Below are 20,427 nucleotides of genomic sequence, written 5' to 3'. Positions count from 1 at the left end.
CCTCCAGTCTCCAAACCTACTAGCGTTCCCTGGAAACTCACCTCTTCAGGCAAGCTTATCAAATTTGAGAAGTAGCAACTTAACTGTCACATACATTTCTTATCTAATCACTTTCCCACTGTATGGTCCACTCATATCCACTCTCTTTCTTTTTCACATTTTCAATCTTTCTGACCCTTGGCCAAGCTGCGGGGTCACCGTATCATACAGCACACCAGGAACCTTTGCATACTGGTGGAATTAATGCCTATTTCCCTATAGATTGTAAGCTTGCGAGTAAGGCCCTCATACCCTTGACTGTCTGTAAATACCCAGTTTATTGTATCACTGTCTCCTATTGTAAATCACAACGGAATATGCTGCGCTATATAAGAAACTGTTAATAAATAAATAATTGTGATATACCAGAACTGTCAGAATAAGCATTACCAGTGGCCACAATTGAACCAATTTTCCATAGAAACTCAGACCTATCCATGATCTAATGTCATATATGAACACATAGTCAATGCTCCTGATGAAATTGTCACTGAAAAGCGTTAGGGAAGATGTGTCAGTCAGATGCCCTAGGAGCAGCACTGGCTGGGACGTCCTCGGATTGGCAGAAGCAGGCAGGAGAGGAGGCCAGTCACAGCGTATAGCACAGGGACAGATACATGCCCACCCCTAGAAAGTATAGATCCGCATCTGCACTCTCTCCGCTGTGTGTGGTCCCAGCCTCTCCCTCCTCCCTGCTGCCAGGAGCACGGATATAGACAGGCGCCAGTGGCGTAACTATAGCACTGCAGCCCCCGCCACCGCACTGGGGGGGGGGGCGCTGTTCATGTGGGTGCGCCGGCGGCTGTGGTGCTAGTTACACCCCCCCAATCCCCCGCAGACTTACCTATCTTGCTGGTCCCGGCGGTTCCGTTCTTCTGCTGAGGACCACCACAAAATGGCCGCCCCCATATAGCACACTGTTCTCTGAAACTGTCTGCTGTAGGGGGGCGGACATTTTGTGGTGGTCATCAGCAGAAGAACGGAGCCGCCAGGACCAGCGCGATAGGTAAGGCTGCGGGGGATTGGGGGGGGGGGGTTTGCATGGACGGCGGGGGGGGGTGCCTGGTGGGGCGGCGGCGGGGGGGCGCCCCCCCTAACGGCAGGGGGGGGCACCCAAAACTTAGCTACGCCACTGACAGGCGCGGGGGGTGGGGAGAGGAACGACAACTCGGCCACCTCCAGGGAAGAGAGCAGCGAGTTCCACATACAGAGGCTCAACCAGGAGAAGGCGCAGCAGGTCAGTGCAGGGAGGAATGGGGTAATTTTTTATCTGCTGTCTGTGTATTGCACCATGGGCAGACTGCGTTGCTCACCACTGGTACCACACTCTGCATGCATGTATGTATGATGTATGTATGTATGTATGTATGTATATGCGTGTTGCATGTATGATGGATGCTGGTTGCATGCAATATGTACTGTATGTACGTATGTATGTATGTATGTTGTGTGTGGGTTGCATGTATGTATGTGATCTCTAAGTGCTGTCTGTATATATATATATATATATATATAGAGAGAGGAATAGAATGGGCACTCACCAAGGTCTAGGTAATCAGAATATCATTTTATTTGTATCAAGTCGACATACCATCCATTGATACAAATAAAATGATATTCTGATTACCTAGACCTTGGTGAGTGCCCATTCTATTCCTCTATTCCATGATGTTTCCCCATCCTATGGAGCACCTCCCCTTTGCACTTTGATGTGCTGCGATTCCTTGGAAAAATCTCTCTATATATATATGTATATATATATATATGTATAGTATAAAATCATCGACTAGAATATTTATAGTGCACACATACACGTATCTGGAAATCCCCCTTCACAAATCCTGCGTTTGCCCCTGAGAATGATTTTGTCCCCCATATTTTTGGAACCAGGTCCGGCTCAATGAGCCCGGGGCTGGTTATGCTCAGGAGGGGGGACCCCACGCCATTTTTTTACTACATATGCCACACTTTCATGTCTAAAATATCATACATATCTAAAAATCACACATTTTTGTTACTAAAAGCACACTTTTTCCTCCCTAAATATCGCACTAAATCACATGCGAATTCCGACTGTCTAAAAATTGCACCCTACTACATCTCGCCCCATACTGTATGTAGCTACCTGCGAACTTCCAAGGCCACAGAGTGCAAGCTCATGAGCAGCATGGTGGATCAGTAGTAAGCATTTGTTCTAAATATCACAAATCTGATTTAACCTGGTGGGCAATGACCACAAGAGCTAAGAGTTTAAAAGGTTTATAGCCTATGCACTATTAGTATATCTGAGGCATGATGGCTAGGAATCCTGTTTGATCAGAATAAATTAAGAACTGAGACCCAAACTGAATGCCAGCTAATTTGTATCCTGTATCACAAAAATGAAGTTATATGTTTTCCCCATTACCAATATTCCTCATACTGTATGTGTGTTAACCATTATCATCGCCGGCGCCACCACTAGGCAGCTCTAGGCATTTGCCTAGGGCGCCGGCACCTGGAGGGCGGCAGTTCGCCCCTCACCCCCAGCGAACTGTGTAAATAATTGCTGCCCCGGCGTCCCTGCAGTGCTGGGGCGGTCAGGGGTGTCCGTGCCGTAGGGGTACCTGCGGCGCCGTCATGTGTATAAGGCTGGCTGCGGCCGGCGGGGTCCCTGTAGTGAATAGCAAATAACTAGCGCTATGCGCGCGGCGGCGCGGGAAGCGCTAGTTATTTGCTATTCACTACAGGGACCCCGCCGGCCGCAGCCAGCTTTATACACATGACGGCGCCGCAGGTACCCCTACAGCACGGACACCCCTGACCGCCCCAGCACTGCAGGGACGCCAGGGCAGCATTTTTTTTACACAGGTACCACCCCCCCCTCCCTCCCCCCGGCACCGGGGCGCCCCCACCACGACTCGCCTGGGGCGCTCCGGTGCCTTGCACCGGCCCTGACCATTATGTGTGCTACATACAGCCTGATATGGTAATGTGACATAACAATGTGTCTTACCACTAGGTGGGAATCACTGACATACAATTGCCATTTTCCCTAAAAGCAGCAACATTTTGAGAGTTAATTATTTTTCACCTTGCCTGCCCAACCTTCAAAACTGCAATGATTGCAATCTTCAGATAAGCAGATGGGCCATGGCTGTGCACAATACGGATGCATCACATGTATGCACTGAACCACAGCCGGACATCCTGCGTTGAACAGTGTATCTATTATTCTTCATAACGCTACATGTGACCAGTCTCTTCACCTCTGGTTCCTTATCCAATTTCTGCTCTTAGTTTGCCATGAAATTGTTGGAACGCTCTAGATGACTAAGATTTGGGAATCTGGAACCCTGATGTTATGATTTGGCTCATTTCTATTAGAAGACACTGTGATTGTGTGTGTATAGAATGCCAACTACAGCAACAAAACAAATCACAATTATGAATAGATCCTTCAGCTCATGTAGGAAATATGACTTTGGCTTTTCATTTTTTGGTGATTTAGTTCCATTCTGGATTATTCTTTTACTATAATATTAGTAAACCCACGCGAAACGAATGCTTCGAAAGCTAGTAAGGCAGCTAATTGTACATGATTGCCTCTGTGAGAGAAAGAGATGTAGTTTCACTTGCTGCCAACAGATGGCAGTGTTTCGAATACACACAGACACTAGACACACACACACACACACACACACATATATATATAATATGACTCAATAATAGTTAATTGAATACACACATTCAATTAATGTGCCAGGTGTTGCAAATAATGTCACAGTGCAGCATCCAGCTCCTGTCATTGAGGAGGAGTCACCCCTCAGTGAGTGACACCCAGGTGTGACTGCACCACCAGCACCCCCTAGCGACACCACTGACAACTAATCATGTAATTAATGGCTCAGGTACACAGCAAACACACAGGTATTTACTTTCAGCCTTTTAGGAGAGAGATACTCTGTCTCTATTGTGGGAGATTCCCCTCTTTCTCTTTGCTGGGTCTGAAATTTGATGAAACCACTTGTTTAGGTGGTTCTATATATGAACTTTATCCATTCGGGTGATTCCCTTATTTTGCTGGGACAATTATTTTAAAGTGGACATTTAATAGGGTGGTTCCACTTATGAGCGTGAACCATATCGATACGGCCTCTTTTTACTTGTCCGGAGTGAAGTTAAACTTACCTCAATGAGTTTGTGCTCACCACCATTTATGCCCCTTTCCCACTGCAGCTCTTAAACGGTAATTTGCCGTTTTTTTTAGCCTTTTTAAATTGGTAGAGCTGCAGTGGGAAAGCTCCAGGTTGCTTTACCCGGTTAAAAATACCGTTTTTTTTAAAATGGGTAAAAAGCAGAGTTTTACCCGTTTAAAAGCAGTTTTTTTGGCAGTGGGAAAGGGGTACCCCTTTTACCCGTTAATAAAAAAATGGCGTGGGGTCCCCCCCACAGCTGTAACCAGCACCAGGCTGAAACAGCCGGGGCTGGTATTAAAAAATCAGGAAACCCGACAAATAGGGGTTTCCTGATTTTTTAAAACCAGCCCTAGGCTCCAGGTCCGGGGCTGGTTCCCAAAATACGGGGGACAAAATGACTAGGGGTCCCCCATATTTTAAGAACCAGCCCCAGGCCAAACCAGCCAGCAGGGTAATGCCACAGCTGGGGGACACATGATATAAGTTCCCACGGCCAAAGCATTCATCCCTACTGACCAGTCAGCCTGGCCAGGGGCCCTGGGGGAGTGGGGACCCCCCCAATGAAGGGGTCCCCCCCTCCAGGACTTACCTGACCAGGCTGAAGCCTGGTGCTGTCCCCGATGCCCCTGGGCGGTGGGCATCGGGCTGATGGAATGGTGTAAAAAAATAGAAAAACTATTGTCTTTTACTGTGGAACTATGAGTCCCAGCAAGACTCCCCCCGCAGGCTGGGACTTGGAGAACCACAAGTCCCAGCCTGCGGGGCATTAAAGGGCCGTATTTTGGGAACCAGCCTCGGACCTGGAGCCTGGGGCTGGTTTTAAAAAATCAGGGAACCCCTATTTGTCGGGTTTCCTGATTTTTTAATACCAGCCCGGCTCTTTCAGCCTGGTGCTGGTTACGGCAGTGGGGGGGGGGACCCCACGTCGTTTTTTTTTTAAACCCCCCCCCCCTCCATCTTTACTATAATTTTAACCCCTTCATGACAGAGCCAGTTTGTGCCTTCATGACAGAGCCCTTTTTTTCAAATCTGACATGTCTCACTTAAGTGGGGATAACTTTTTTTTGCTTTTACTTATCCCAGTGATTTTGAGATTGTTTTCTCGTGACACATTGTACTTCAAGTTAGTGGTAAATTTTGGTCGATACAGTCTGTGTTTTTTTTGAAAAATACCAAAATATCGTAAAAAAATGGAAAATTTAGCAATTTTCAAAATGTTAAATTTTCTGCTTGTGAGACAAATAATCTTACCACTCAAAATAGTTAATAACTAACATAGACCATATGTATACTTTATGTTGCCATCATTATTTCAACCTCCTTTTCATTTTTTTTGGACACTAGGAGGCTTAAAATATGAATAGCAAATTCTCAAATTTTTAAGAAAATTTCAAACTCTGATTTTTTTAGGGACCAGGTCAGTTTTGATGTGACTTTGAGGGACTTGTATGTGAGACACCCCCATAAATGATGCCATTTCAAAAACTGCACCCCTCACAGTATTCAAAACAGCATTTTGGAAGTTTGTTAACCCTTTAGGTGTTTCACAGGAATTAAAACAAAGTGTAGGTGAAATTTCAAAATTTCTTTTTTTTTTGCAGATTTGCAATTTTAATACATTTTTCTAAGAAACACAGTACATTTTACTAGAGAAATGTGACTAAAAATTGATTCCCCCAATTCTTTGGTTTTCATAAATATCCTATATGTGGCCCTAGTGTGCACGGTGACCAAACCACAGGCTTCATAATAGAAGGAGCACCTACTTGATTTTGGAGCCTCCTTTTTATGAGATTATTTTTTAGGCACCATGTAGGTTTCTAGGCACCATAAGATGCTAAAAGTTAGGAACCCCCCCACAAGTGACCCCATTTTGCAAACTACACCCCTCAGGGAATTCATCTAGGGGTATAGAGTACATTTCAAACCCCCAGGGGTTTCACCAATTGTGGTACAACTGGGCAGTGAAAATGAAAAAAAATAATTTTTCATTTTCACAGCTCAGTTGTATCAAAATTGGTGAAACCTCGGGGGGTTTGAAATGTACTCTATACCCCTAGATGAATTCCCTGAGGGGTGTAGTTTGCAAAATGGGGTCACTTGTGGGGGGGTTCCACTGTATGGGTGTTTCGGGGGTCATTCAACCAGAATCTGTGCTGCAAAATCCAAAAATCACTCCTTCCCTTCTGAGTCCTGCCATGCACCCAACTGGTATTTTTTGGTCACATGTGAGGCATTGCCGTACCCGGGAGAAATTGGGGCACAGATTTTGGGGTGCTTTGTCTCCTTCATTCCTTGTGAAAATGAAAAATTTTGAGCCAGATCTGCATTTTTGTGTAAAAAAATTTAATTTTTTACACAAAAATGCAGTTCTGGCTCAAAATTTTTAATTTTCACAAGGAATGAAGGAGACAAAGCACCCCAAAATCTGTGCCCCAATTTCTCCCGAGTACGGCAATGCCTCACATGTGACCAAAAATTACCAGTTGGGTGCATGGCAGGACTCAGAAGGGAAGGAGTGATTTTTGGTGGTGGAATGAATGGTGGGTGCTATGTCGCATTAGCAAGACCCCCGAAGCACCAATACAGTGGAACCCCCCCACAAGTGACCCCATTTTGGTCACCAGCTTTGGGAGGGGGGCTGGCGCTGCGGCTGGTGGGGGGGTGGGAGGGGTGCTGGCGCTGCGGCAGCCGGGTGGGTGGGAGGGGGGCTGGCGATCGTTGGTGATCGGTGCGGTATACACACACACACACACACACACACACACACACACATATATATATATATATATATATATATGTGTGTGTATATATATATATATATATATACAGATAGCGCAGGCCTTATGCTTGCTGGCGAATCGCCAGCAGCATGCTGCTGGCGATCCGCCAGCAACACGGCGCGCCATCTGACTGAGACGCGCGTGCGTCCCCCACGCACGCGCGTCTCAGTATCCGGGCGGCCGGGCGGCGAGGCGGACACAATACTGTCCGCCTCCCGCTCGAGGGGGGCTGGGGGGACCCGAGGAGGCTGTGGGGGGGTGCGGGCGCCCGGTGTGGGCACCGGGCGACCGAGGGCAGCACCGTCGGAAGGGGACGCGCGCGCACCTCGTGCGCGCGCGTCCCCTTCCGACACACAGATGGCGCGGGAGCAGGGAATGGCGATGGCGACGCCATCGCCATCCCCTGCAAAGATGAGCCCGGCCCCATCTGTATATATACATATATATATACACACACATATATATATATATATATACATATACATTTGCAATACTTATTTTTTATTTTATTTTAACTTTTCTAGCAGCATGATGCTGCTGCTGCTGCTGCGGGAGGGAGGGGGGAGGAGGGCAGCGCTGCGTGCGCACCGGGGGAGCCGGGGGAGCTGCTGCTGCTGCTGCCGGGTGAGTGCCCGGCGGGTGGGAGGGGGGGGGCTGCACATCGGTGGTGATCGGTGCTGCACCGATCACCACCGTTTTCTGTGTTACCGAGCGGCTTAGCCGCCGGTAACACAGGAAACGCTGTGATTGACTGTTCAGATTTGAACAGCCAATCACAGCGATCGCCGACCGGGGGGGGCACCCCTGCCCCCCCTGGGCGACGAGGGGGGATGTCTGCTGTCAGGGACAGCAGACATCACCTAACTGTCACTGCGTCTCTAGACGCAGTGACAGTTAGAAGTCATGACGTATATATACGTCAACGGTCGGGAAGTACTTCCCGACCATGACGTATATATACGTCAAATGTCGTGAAGGGGTTAAACGTGTCATTAAACGGGTAAGTGGGAATGGGACAAAAACGGCTTTTAAACGGTAATTTACCGTTTAAAAGCTGCAGTGGGAAAGGGGCTTTGTGGCTCTTACACGTTTAAAGACCCATTTTAAAAAAACGGGTCTTTACTCATGTAGACAATGGGAAAGCAGCATGAGTGAACTGGAATATATACTTTTACTCGGCATGAGGAATGCCTCATTGTTGTAAACCTTGATATCTGAATTTATATTTTGCGTGGCCCCTGATGAAGTCGTGTTGACGAAACGCACTGGGCTTCTTTTAATAAAGAGAATACCATTTGAACGAAGTCTACGTCTTATTGCCAAACATCTATAACTGACTACAGAAAATCAATGATTGTGGGATCATGTTGCATACTGATTAATGTTAGGTGGTACAGTTTGAGCGCACTCTGATCTTCCTTTTTTCATATATATATATATATATATATATATATATATATATATATATATATGACTCAATAATAGTTCATTGAATACACACATTTTTGTTTTTATTTGGCTCTTGCTTTACGGCAGGAGCCAGGTGTTGCAAATAATGTCACAGTGCAGCATTCAGCTCCTGTCATTGAGGAGGAGTCACCCCTCAGCGAGTGACACCCAGGTGCGGACTGCACCACCAGCACCCCCTAGCGACACCACTGACAACCGTCATGTAATTAATGGCTCAGGCACAAAGCAAACACACAGGTATTTACATCAAAGCAAAGAAGCAGACATTAAAATGGGACTTGATGACAGTCAAAACTTGAAAAAAGTATTCATTGATTTATCTGAATCTAGCCCTGTTGATACACACAAATACACACACACACACACACACACACACATTAGTGTCTCAATAATCACTTGCAAATTGCAGAGATAGTTGAGAACTGCCTGAGCGGAACATTACCCATCACAGTGCCAGAACATATCCACACAGACTACAGGTTGCAACTAATTAACACTATTTTTATCAACTTTTTGCAACAAATGTGTAAGTACAGCAGTCTGTCTGCTGTGCTAATTAATCTAAAATATATTTTTGTAAATTGCATTTTTTCACATATGGTATTTTTTTTAATTGTTGATATTAGACAAATGTGAATTCAATTCTGAACATGTATACTACTGTATGTGCAGTGTAGCATTAACACTTTATGCAGACAGGCCAGGTTATGTATTGTTGCAGCTCTTCTGGCAGCCAGTAGGTAATAGTAAAGCTCAGATTGTGGAAAGCAGCAGGCAACTGCAGCAGTTTATTTGTCATGTGAAGCTGTCTAAGCTTAAGGGTAAGGATTTAAAATCCTAAAGTCCCTTATTGTGCCAGTCAGGGTTCCAAATGGTGATGCTGGCAGGTTGGAAGGTATGGAGCTGCTGAATGCACCTGACCCATCCTCATTCCTTTGCTTCCTGTATTGGTTGCTAACAAGTGACATCACCCGATACACACTCCCTCCTGCCTGCTGTCAGCTCTCTCCCTCACGCCAAGGCTTAGCAGTAAAACACTGGCAGGATAAGGATCGCTGGTGGCTGCAGGAAGCTACAGGCAGCATGCAAAAGGTGTCTGAAAGTGCAAGAGAGAGAAGTCCATAGCCTGCAGCAGCATCCCTAGCCGTCTAAACCAAGGGGAATATTTGCTTCTATATGTAGTTGAACTTCAGCAAAGCGCTCTCCCTGCAGCCCATTCTCTGCTTTGGGTTCCAGATCAGAATTGCATGCATGACATTCCGCAAAGGAGAGAAAATGACCATAAGCATCCAGGAGCATATGGCCATTGACGTGTGCCCAGGTCCTATCAAGCCGATCAAACAAATCTCTGACTACTTCCCCCGTTTCCCCCGTGGTATCCCCGCCGCGGTTACCCGGAGTAACTCCCTGAAGTCAAATGTGAGCCAGCCCTCTGTCAGCCCTTCTGAAAGTTCCCGGGAGGAAGAGGAGGATGTGGATAAATTATTTGGAGCATATGGGGCAGCTTCCACCACCACCACTACCACCAGCAGCAGTACCAGCAGCAGCGCCCCTGCCAGGCAAGAAGAGGAAGTGGACCTGGATGGGTATGATTCAGATGACTGCAGTAAGTTCTTGCTCTTGTGAGTCTGATTGACACTTGTGACCATGTATATGGTGATTTGTGAGTGGTGGCATTGTCTAGTGTGCTGTCACTTGTTGGATAATGGGTGGCATATGAGAGTCATGCCCTACAATGGTAAGAACTTATACCCTGCGGGTACCCTGCTATTCTGCATACACATTGTGCCATGGAACATACTGTAAACAAAGGTTGTGTAAACAACGTAGTGCATGGCTTGCCAATACTGTGTATAGTGGACAGACTGCAAGATTTTATTGATGCATTTAAAGTTCTATAGGACTTGGTAATGATGGCTGTCTACTTTTTTCTGTGCTGTCAGCTTGTGGTGATTATTATCAGATTGTTAAATAACGGTGTGAGAGAGATAAGCTGCTATCTGGAAAGCAAACTTCATACTGTTGTGTATGTATATACAGTATATATTATTGCTCATATCAAAGAGAATAGATCAAAGGAACCACCGGTTGCTCTAGTCTATACTATTGTGTATTGGTGCATATTGCTGACCTGATGAGGACACCTGGATTTTGTCTGTCTTGGTGCAGATTCAGTGTCTGTCTAATCTGCTGACCAGCTAATGTGCTGCCTGCTCCTAACATCCCTGCTCACATACAGAACACTTTATTGTTAAGGAGTAGAACAATATTTGTATGTTACCAACTGTTGAATATAATTTAAGCAGATTTCATTGGCAGTCACAGGCCTTTATTCAGATTATGTTATTGAGAATCAGAAATGGTTTCCAGCTGGAGGAGAGAGGAAACATTGGCATACATACAGTAATAATTCCAGGTGATGCTCCTCACGCAGTGTTCACCCTGGAATTTAAAACAGCAAGGCAATGTTTATTCATCTGAATCTTTACACCACCTGCTTATTTGAGGCATGTGTCTGCCTTTCAGGTTGACATGTATTGTTGAATTGTAAACATGAAATACTCACTGTACACATCCCTTCCACTATCACCAAAACATCATAAACACAGCTCTGGTTCACCAGAGGTTATACAAGATGCACATTCTGACTTCTACCCCTGGCACCACCACTACCGCTACACACACAGAAAAAGAGGAACACACAGACATACATAAATTTCGTTTAGATAATTTATTTATTTATTTATTTGCAGTTTCTTATAGATAATGACATAAAGCATAAATTCATGTATTTTTTAAGCACATTTGGTATTAGTTAAACTGCATCAGTGCTTAAAGTGGTCTTGGAGAGCTGGTGGAACTAATTTACCTTTGCCACCTAATTAATCCCCCCCCCCCATCCCCATCCCCAACCCCATCCCCATCCCCAATAGGTAAAGCCAGGGCCAAGCCAAGGTGGAGGCTTAGTGGTGGGACTCAGTTACATCCCCATTACCCCCACATTAACTGCACACATAAACTTTTATATACCACCGCGATTTCACTTTGTATTACAAATGACACGTTCCCTGTACTCTGATGCCTTCATTATCTATATGCATTTTGTATATGTTATTTTAAGCATCTCCTTTTCAAAACCATGTTGAGAGAGGTCTTTTCAACCTAAAGGTTTACCCTGGGGAACTTGAGGAACTGTGCTTTTGAACCTCCCGTGTGCTTGTTAGGCAAGAATATTGGTACTTCCTCATCTTTGCGGCCAACACTACGCCCATTATGTTAGCCGCTACTTAACCGCTAGGTAAGGATTTTTGGTGATGAAGTACCCCACCCTCCTGTGTCCATGCCACCCTCCTGTGTCCACGCCACCGTCTATTACCTTTAGTAAAGTTGTGGCGAGCAGAGCGTAACGAGCCACCGAGCCCAAAGCGTAGCGAGCGATGCGAGCCCACGAGGGACCAATGGGGCTACGTAAGTCAGGCTTTAAAGACGAGGAAGTACTAGAATATTTGTATTGTTGAAATGATCAAGTCATAGCAAGGTGATATATGGGTAATTTATTTGAAATGTGGATAATTTTTTCTAATTGCAGTCTTAAGGTCCATACACACTCGGCGACTATGCCCAGCATGTATGGACAGCGATGATCATGTTCATCGTTGGGGGGGGAAAGCCGCTCAGTGCGTACACACTGAGCAGCTTTCCCCCTGCCTGGTGCCGATGGGGGGGAGGGGGGGGGGGGGCGGCATAGCGCAGTGATATGCAAAGCCATCCTCAAAACTGCTGATCTGCTGGTATCTGCTTTCCCGGCGATGATGTGGGAGCGCCAGCGCCAGATTAAAGCAGGGGCCAAAGGTGTCAGTACCCCTGGGCTAGGGGCCCCCTGTGGTTGGCATGTATTTTAAAAATATATATATATATTTTTTTTTTATCTAAAGGTTTTGTGCATGGGAGTGGGGTAGTGCCACAGCTTCACCTATCTGCCATTGTGACAATGACTAATGGTGCTGAGCATCAGGTGTCAAGGCACACTGACTGCACAGTGCATTACTAAGAGTTGACACTTTGCACAAGAGGGCATAGTATGAGAGGTTTGTTCTGAGCTCTGATTGGCGGAGCTCATTACAGCTCCACCAATCAGAGCTCAGTGACAGTGTAATATTCTCCCATGCAGTTTGAGGCCAATAATGACAAGTGCATGGGGGGCCCCCCTGTGTAAAGTGCCCCGGGCCCCCCGAAGGCTTAATCTGGCACTGGGGAGTGAGCAGCAGCGCTCATCGCTGGGGCATTCACACTTTGAGCTGAAAGCTGCTCAAACATGCTGTTTTGAGCGACTTTCAGCTCAAAGTCGCCCAGTGTGTATGGGCCTTTTACGATGTAAATGTGAAAAATACTTGAAAACTAAAGCACATATTAGTGATTTTTTTTTAAATTAAATTTCCATGTACAGTGCTTTTTCCAATACCATGGGGTTTTTTACCAAATCTTGGAGAGAGATACAAATGTAAGAGATAAGGTGGCAACCAATCAGTTCATTGTCATCAGTGCCTTAACTAGGTGTGGGCAAGCAGTGCGCTGCACCGAGCGCAGAGGGTCTGTGGACACACCATCAGCCACCACATTGCCAATGCCTCTGGCTTTCAGGGTTGACGGATCGGCACCCAGCAGCCAGTAGCGTGGCAGTAGTTCCCCTACAGTGACCCGGAATACGGAGACTGCCAGCAACCCCGCCCCCTGTTCATGACATCATATGCAAAGGACGCGGGGCCAGCAAGGAAGCGCTCGTTACAGTTCTGATTGACAAATGCAAATTAACGCACAAGCTGATTGGCTACTACTTTATCACTTTCAACTTTATCTCTCTTTTTGCTTTAATAAATCCCCCCCTATCCGTTGTACTGAGAACACGTATTAATGTGTTAGAATATGCTCATGATCCATTTTAAAATTTAATAGATCACAAAAATGGTAACAAGCCATTTATCCTATTTGTGTTTTTACATTTCTTTATTTATAGAAACAGATGCAGGAAGCATCACATACAAAACTGTACAAACAATCCAAATGTATCCCATTCTTAATGCAGATTTCATACATTAGTTAGCAGCTGAATGGGTGTGAACAGGCCCCAAAAGAAATGCATAAAACTGAATGCTGATTTAACTGTTAAATAGTGAATATATAAAATGTTTTATTGCTTTTGGAAATAACATAGCATTAACTTTGATAATATAGAAAAGGATGTTTCCTCAGACACCCAAAACTCTCAAATGCTCATTTGTATATTTATAAATATATTAATCTTGTTGCATATGTTCCAATTATTCAATTACTTAGATTGTGCAACGAAATAATCCTAAAAGTGGATTACTTGCTGTAACGGAAGCATCTCTGTGTCAGTAGATAACTTCCACCAGCACGCTTTAGGAAATGTCTCGCTGTATTTTTAGTCTAGATTATATCACCCGTGATTACATGAGATGGGCTGGGTAGATGGCAAGATTTGTATTTGCAACTCATGGATCTGTTATTACCTGCAGGCTCCTAACAGCTGAGCCACATCCACAGCTTGCAGATAAAAGAACGTATATTTCCTTTTCCCATTTCCTGCACCATTATTTTTTTATGAAGAAATCAACACGTTTATTTTTTTTTTCATGAATCCCAATAGTAAGAATTTCCTTGTAGATCTCAGGTAAACAGTTGTCATTCTGCCTAATGATTTGCTACTTCTCCACGAGGTTAATCCTGGTTTAGCATAATAACTTGTAGGAATCATGGTGATAACACTGCCCCCATTTAGCTTGTATATCCCTCGTACTTCTAATGCACTTGTGGGGTTTTACCTGGCTGTAGCTGTCTTGTGTACATAGAGATCATAGAGCTACTGTATGTTCCTGGATTTCCTGGGATCAGGGTATGTGGTACCCATTACCAAGTAATAAGACATCTCTTCTTGTAGCCCTTATATAAATAAATAGGAGCATACAGTAGAGTGTCTTTGTCATATTATTAAAGTAAAAAAAAACTAACTGCTTCGAAAATCAAAGGATTTCTTATAATTTGCTTACAGCAACATATATCACTATCTCTGGGGTATTCAAATGTATTGCTAATATATTTATTTCACAAAACACTGATAATGCATACAAAATAAGTGAGCTTTGTAATTGTAGACACCAATGCAAATAATTCACAGTTACCATCCGCTGTTAGAAATAGTAATGTAATCACACAGAAAAATGTCAGTAGGAGTAGAAATAACACACAGTATTTACACACAGCATTTGCCAACAGTTTGTATTGTAAAACCATGTATACAGATGCTTATCTTGTCTGGCCGCTGATGCTGTCACAGGCCATGTGTTTTATCATACTGATTAGTTGCACGTGCCTTTATTTATTAACTCAAAGTACAGTGTCTGCAATGCTCATTTGGAACACTAGAGCAGTGGTTCCAAAACTGTGGGGCAGATGTACAGTATTAAGCCTTGAAAAGAGAGGAACGCAAGGGTGATAAATGTCCAACCATTCCGTCCGCAATTGTCATTTTTCGAATACAGCACATAGCATGTCAGTTAGGAGCTGATTGACTAGACATGTATCACTCTTTATCTCCCTCGTGTTTATCTCTTGGTCAAGCTTAATACATCTTCCCCTGTGTGTCTAGGCACCCTAGGATAGGTGGTCTACAACCAACTGATAAATGTTATGGTCAGTGCTATAGGCTGCCAATCATAAAATATGTGAGCAAACAGAAACAAATCTGGTCCCCCCATGACATAATTGAACCTAGGGGTGACATATTATACAATTTCATAATTTTATATTTTTTATAAATTTCTCAACAAGACTCTTTTGGCCCAGAGGTGCCGTGGAAAATATTCTGATACTTTAGGGCATGGTCATTCAAAAAAGTTTGGGAACGACTGCACTAGACACATCTTTGCTTATAAGTTAGTTGTGTGTATTGGTTATATCCAGTAACTTAAGCAACTTTTATTTTTTATAATGTAAATTTTTTATTGAACTGAAGCAAACTTTTAAATCATTGTAATGTGAATCCAGTGTCTAAGATTATAATTATCAGCTCACTGACTAGTAAAGCTTTAGGAATAATATCATACAGTACATTCCAGCAAATTCCTACCGCACTGCGATTTCAAAAGCAGTCAGTGGTGGCATCATAGATAGGGTGTAATACAGGTGGAGTATCCCTTATAAAAAATGCTCAGGACCAGAAGCATTTTGGATAATGGATTATTCCGTATTTTTGAATACTCTATATTTATATTTCAATTAGGTGTCTTGAGGTATCTTGCATTTATATTTAAACATGTGAAATACACACAAATATATTTTATTTGTGCATGAAACAAAGTTTCAAAACGTGAAACAGTTTGTGTACTATCTCAGGCACTGAATTTGAATGCCAAACAATCATTTTCTTGCACATATTTAGTGGCAATGACAATTACATATCATTTCCCCAGTAGTGCCAGTTACAGATGTACCCAGAAGGTTTTTAGCAAAAAAAAAGTACATTTTTGAAACTATGGTCTTCGGAATAATTTGGGTAACGGATATTTGGATAAGGAATACTCAACCTGTATATCTAGTGTACAATTTTAACATATTCGAGTAATACTGTAGTAGAGATTACTAAATTCTTGAAAACTGTAGTAAAGATGTTTGCAATGTTTGAGTTGATATTGTCATAATTCATTTTATAGTTTTAAAAATATATTTCCCAGTAATTGAACATCTGATAAAATAATATATCATGTGTCATGGCTTGGAGTGTACCATTTTGTGTGTAAAATGTCTATGTTTATAAATATAAGGTGAAAGTATACTGATCATCATGGATATTAATTCTAGTGAACAGTAATAGTTCTATGTATAATTAACATTTAATTGCTGATTATAAAGTGGTCAAGGCCATGTTAATTAAGGATCCTTATCTGTATTTTTACTGCTTCAGTAGTTACAGTATGATGTATGACTGGAGGTCTGACTTGTTGCTGCACTGAGAAAATCTAGGAATCTTGTGGTCTTATGCCCCGTACACACAGAGCTGCACCAGCGTTGTGTGCTGAGCGATCTGTCACTGCCCGTGTTCGCAATTGCATGCAGTATAAAATTAGTCAGGCTATAGCGACGCACGGGACTGCTCATCACCGTTGCCGGGGCCATACACATGGAGCAATCCATGCTTCATTTCTAAGCGATCTAGACAGGTCGCTTAGAAACGGGGCTGTAATCAACCCGTGTGAACACCCCATACTTGCCTACTTGCTGGCTGCCTTTTCCAGCTCAGTGAGGCAGAGGGGCGGGGCCGCTGCTGCGAGTGGAAAAGGGGCGTGGTGGGGACAGAAACAGACTGCCTTGTGGGCGTGTCCAAAGCGGCTGCATCATTTAGCCATGCCCCCCCGCTGTGTAATGCCGGTATTTCAGGCCCCGTCGAGGGGGCAGATTCCTGGGAGTGATACAGCTTTCCTGGAATACCCCATTAGTGCCCTCAGTGAAAAGAGTTTAGTAATATACATTGTGTATTGTTTATACAATACAATCTACTCTAGATTTCACTATTCATTTATACATAATGAGGTACAGAAGAAGACATATATAAACTCTATAATATTTCAGCATCATTTGCATTGTATAAACATTTGTGTAAGTCATATGCTAAAAGGAGAGTCTTTGATAATAGAAATTATATTGCACTTAAAGAACCAGCAAACACGCAATAAATAGAGCATTTGAAATGAATCGCAGGCTCTCAGTGCTGGTCGCTTGAATAGGAGAAATGTACAGTGAATGAACGATTAAGGTATAGCTAAGCGCTCACAATCAGGGCCTCTCGCCTCATGTGTTTTCCTTCCCTTACTTTGCTATTATCTGCTCCATAATTTTTTTTAAATTGAGTAATTTTTATTGGTATTTTTTAATTTTAATTGCATCTAAACCTTGGTTTCTGCCACCCTGCTGCTTATTTGATTGCTATAGCCATTGTTGCAATTATGCATGCACTTGTCCTACATTGTCTTGTAATATAAGTCACTGTTTTGTTGTGTTCTCATTTGTCTATGTACTTTTTCAGGCACCATATACAGTAAATAATAATAATATCCATAATAATGATCATCATCATCATCAGTATCTCTTTTTTAAGAGGATGGTGAGACAACACAAACATGTACCATCAGCATTTCTACGATGTGTCTACTTTTAGAAAAAAAGGATATGAATATAGAAGTAATAGTTAGAAAAACCAGAAAATTGGAATAGTGCATTCAGGGGTGAATTTATGAAGCTTGGAGAAGTGTTATCTATCCCCATAAAGAACGTTATGAGCAAGGTGATAATGGTTCAGCCAATCAGCTCTTACCTGTCAATTTACATATTGTAGCTGATTGGCTGAACCATTATCACCTTGCTCATAACGTTCTTTATGGGGATAGATAACACTTCTCCAAGCTTCATAAATTCACCCCTCAATCACCACTAATGTCTGCCCCGAGAGCCTGATAAAGAGGGGGACACAAAAGACACAGGGGGAAATTTACTAAAAACGGAATTTTATTTCACATGGGATGTAACTATGAACAACCAATCAGATGTTATCTATTATCTTCTAGAAGGTGATAAAAAAATAAGTAGATTCTGATTGGTTGCCCATAGCAACATCCCATGTAAATTAGAACTCCCATCTTAGTAAATGTCCCCATAGATGCAGCTGCTGTGTGAAATGATGCTGATTCTTGCAGGAGGCATTTTATGTAAAAAGATGCTTTCTGTTCATTTCCGTGATCCACTGCTGCATCTAATAATGCATATATGGTTTTCTAAAAAGCTAAAAGTACACTTTTTTTGTTCTTTTAAATAGTGTTTTTAACTTGAATTCAATATCGTTCCACTTATTTTTTATTACTCTACAGTGTTCCTTCCCCATATGCTTATGTAATTAAGCTACAGTAATTGGTATATGCATGTAACTATGTTTACATATGTAAATATGTTTATGTATGCTGAATGCTATGCTATTTTGATACTTTGTTGACCTTTTTCGTATTATTGCTCTACACGGCTATGAAAAAGTTTGTTGTACCCTATGAATCAATGCTGATAATAAATTACAGGAACTTGAATACAGTACAACCGCATTTTTGTAACATGGTTACGGAGCTGAGATTTTGTTTAATTCATGCCTTGAAGTTGTTTCATTATTTATATCAACCACTGTTCATCAATCTTGAACTGTCAACTAAACTAAATGTTAGTTGTAATTCAACACAATACTTTAGTATGAATCATTCAAATATTTTTCCCCAAGGTCTATTGAATTGATGCTTGTTATTATGCTAACAGCATAGAATAGCTGTATTTTATTGTAAGCTTGAAGCTGGCATATTACATTTTGTTTTTTGCTCATCTTTCTGCAAGCAATTTATAGGCATATTTTAGGTATGAAAGGAATTTTGTCTATTGTCAATGGGCTACTGTAGCCCTTGGAAAAATGTGTTTATTATGTATTCTGTTACAAAATAAGACTTTGGCTTGATGCTTAGAAGAACACACTCAGCCACAGATGTTCCCACCTTAAGTGAATGGAATAAATTTGCCCCTATGCAGAGTTGCAAGTATTTTTGCAACCTGACTCTTCCATCTCTCCTCTCAATTGTCTAGGTGAGAACACCCTGTTAAAGCCCAGGTACAGAACATTAGGGTTGCCGGATGACTGTCTGACAATATCCAGATGTCGGAATCCTGACTGCCAATGCTACGACAGGGGGGGGGGGATCCCGACCCACAGGTGCTATACTCCTTTGTTGGGTCCAGGACCCTCATAGAGGGAGAATAGAACCTGTTGCGAGCGAAGCGAGCCACCGAGCCTGCAGCGTCACAAGCACAGCGAGCCCGCAAGGGGCTTCTTTGCGCTCGCCTCCCTGTCAGAGCACCGGCAGTCGGGATTTTGACGTCGGTATACTGACCGTCTGGATCCCCCTGTCGGACCACAATAGACTTTTAGTGGTTTATTTACTAAGATGGGAGTTCTATTGAAGATGGGATGTTGCCCATAGCAACCAATCAGAATCTACTTATTTAGCACCTTCTAGAACAGTGGTCAGGGAACTCGGTCCTCATTACCGTACGAAGTGCATGTTTTGCAGGTCTCCTCACAGAATCACAAGTGAAATAATTAACTCCACCTGCGGACCTTATAAAATGAGTCTGTGAGTAATTAGTACACCTGTGCACCTGCTGGGTTACCAGCAAAACATGCACTGTGTGGGGTAATGTGGACCGAGTTCCCTGACCACTGTTCTAGAAGATATTAGATAGAATCTGATTGCATATAGCAACATCCCATCTTCAAAAGAACTTCCATTTTAGTAAATAAACCCCCTAGAGGCAACATGTTTAGAGGCATCGGAAAAATGTACAACTCTGCATTGTGAATACTTGCTGTATTGTTTAGTGGCGATACACATTCTCATGGGTCGCCAGTGACATCCTCTGGTGGCCCTACATGCAGCGCCAAAGGAGGATATCGTTAGCACTTCCCGATGCTGGCACTAGTGTGTACCCATCTTCAATTCTGGAGCATGTGCAGAGCTAAAACGCACAAGATAGGCTCCGCAATTTTATGTACATTCAACTCTGTGTCAACCACTTTGCTTCTACAGGTTGCCTTTTACTTTTGAGATTGTTTCTAACCCAACCAACTTGTTTATATAATTTTCAAGAAAGCTGCATAGGCCTGTGTGAAATGTAAGATGACTATAAAAATGTTGTGAGATTATTTGTCAATACATCTCTAATGTAGTACAAAATAGATGCAGGTTGATTATCCCTTATCCAAGTATCCGTTATCAAAATTATTCCAAAAACCATACATTGCAGAAAGTGAAGAAAACTTTCTTGCTAAAACCCACTGGAGACATCTGTAACAGCAC

General features: G+C 43.1%; 1 protein-coding gene across 3 annotated transcripts in view; it reads left to right on the top strand.

Annotated features, from left to right (window-relative positions):
- Positions 1-9,420: 9,420 nt before the first annotated feature.
- DOC2B (double C2 domain beta) overlaps positions 9,421-20,427 on the top strand; it is a 590,856-nt gene continuing 579,849 nt past the window's right edge. Inside the window, exon 1 of one of the 3 annotated variants that reach the window (XM_083173977.1) lies at positions 9,421-10,076. In XM_083173977.1, coding sequence (XP_083030103.1) covers positions 9,722-10,076 — 355 coding nt within the window. In that variant the 5' untranslated portion in view covers positions 9,421-9,721. The remainder of the gene's footprint in view (positions 10,077-20,427) is intronic. The other 2 variants (XM_083173978.1, XM_083173979.1) reach the window with 2 other exon arrangements.

Source organism: Crinia signifera, chromosome 2 (genome assembly GCF_055691185.1).
Source record: "Crinia signifera chromosome 2, ASM5569118v1, whole genome shotgun sequence".
NCBI classification, from domain to species: domain Eukaryota; kingdom Metazoa; phylum Chordata; class Amphibia; order Anura; family Myobatrachidae; genus Crinia; species Crinia signifera.
This window is presented reverse-complemented; position numbering and strand designations above follow the sequence as displayed.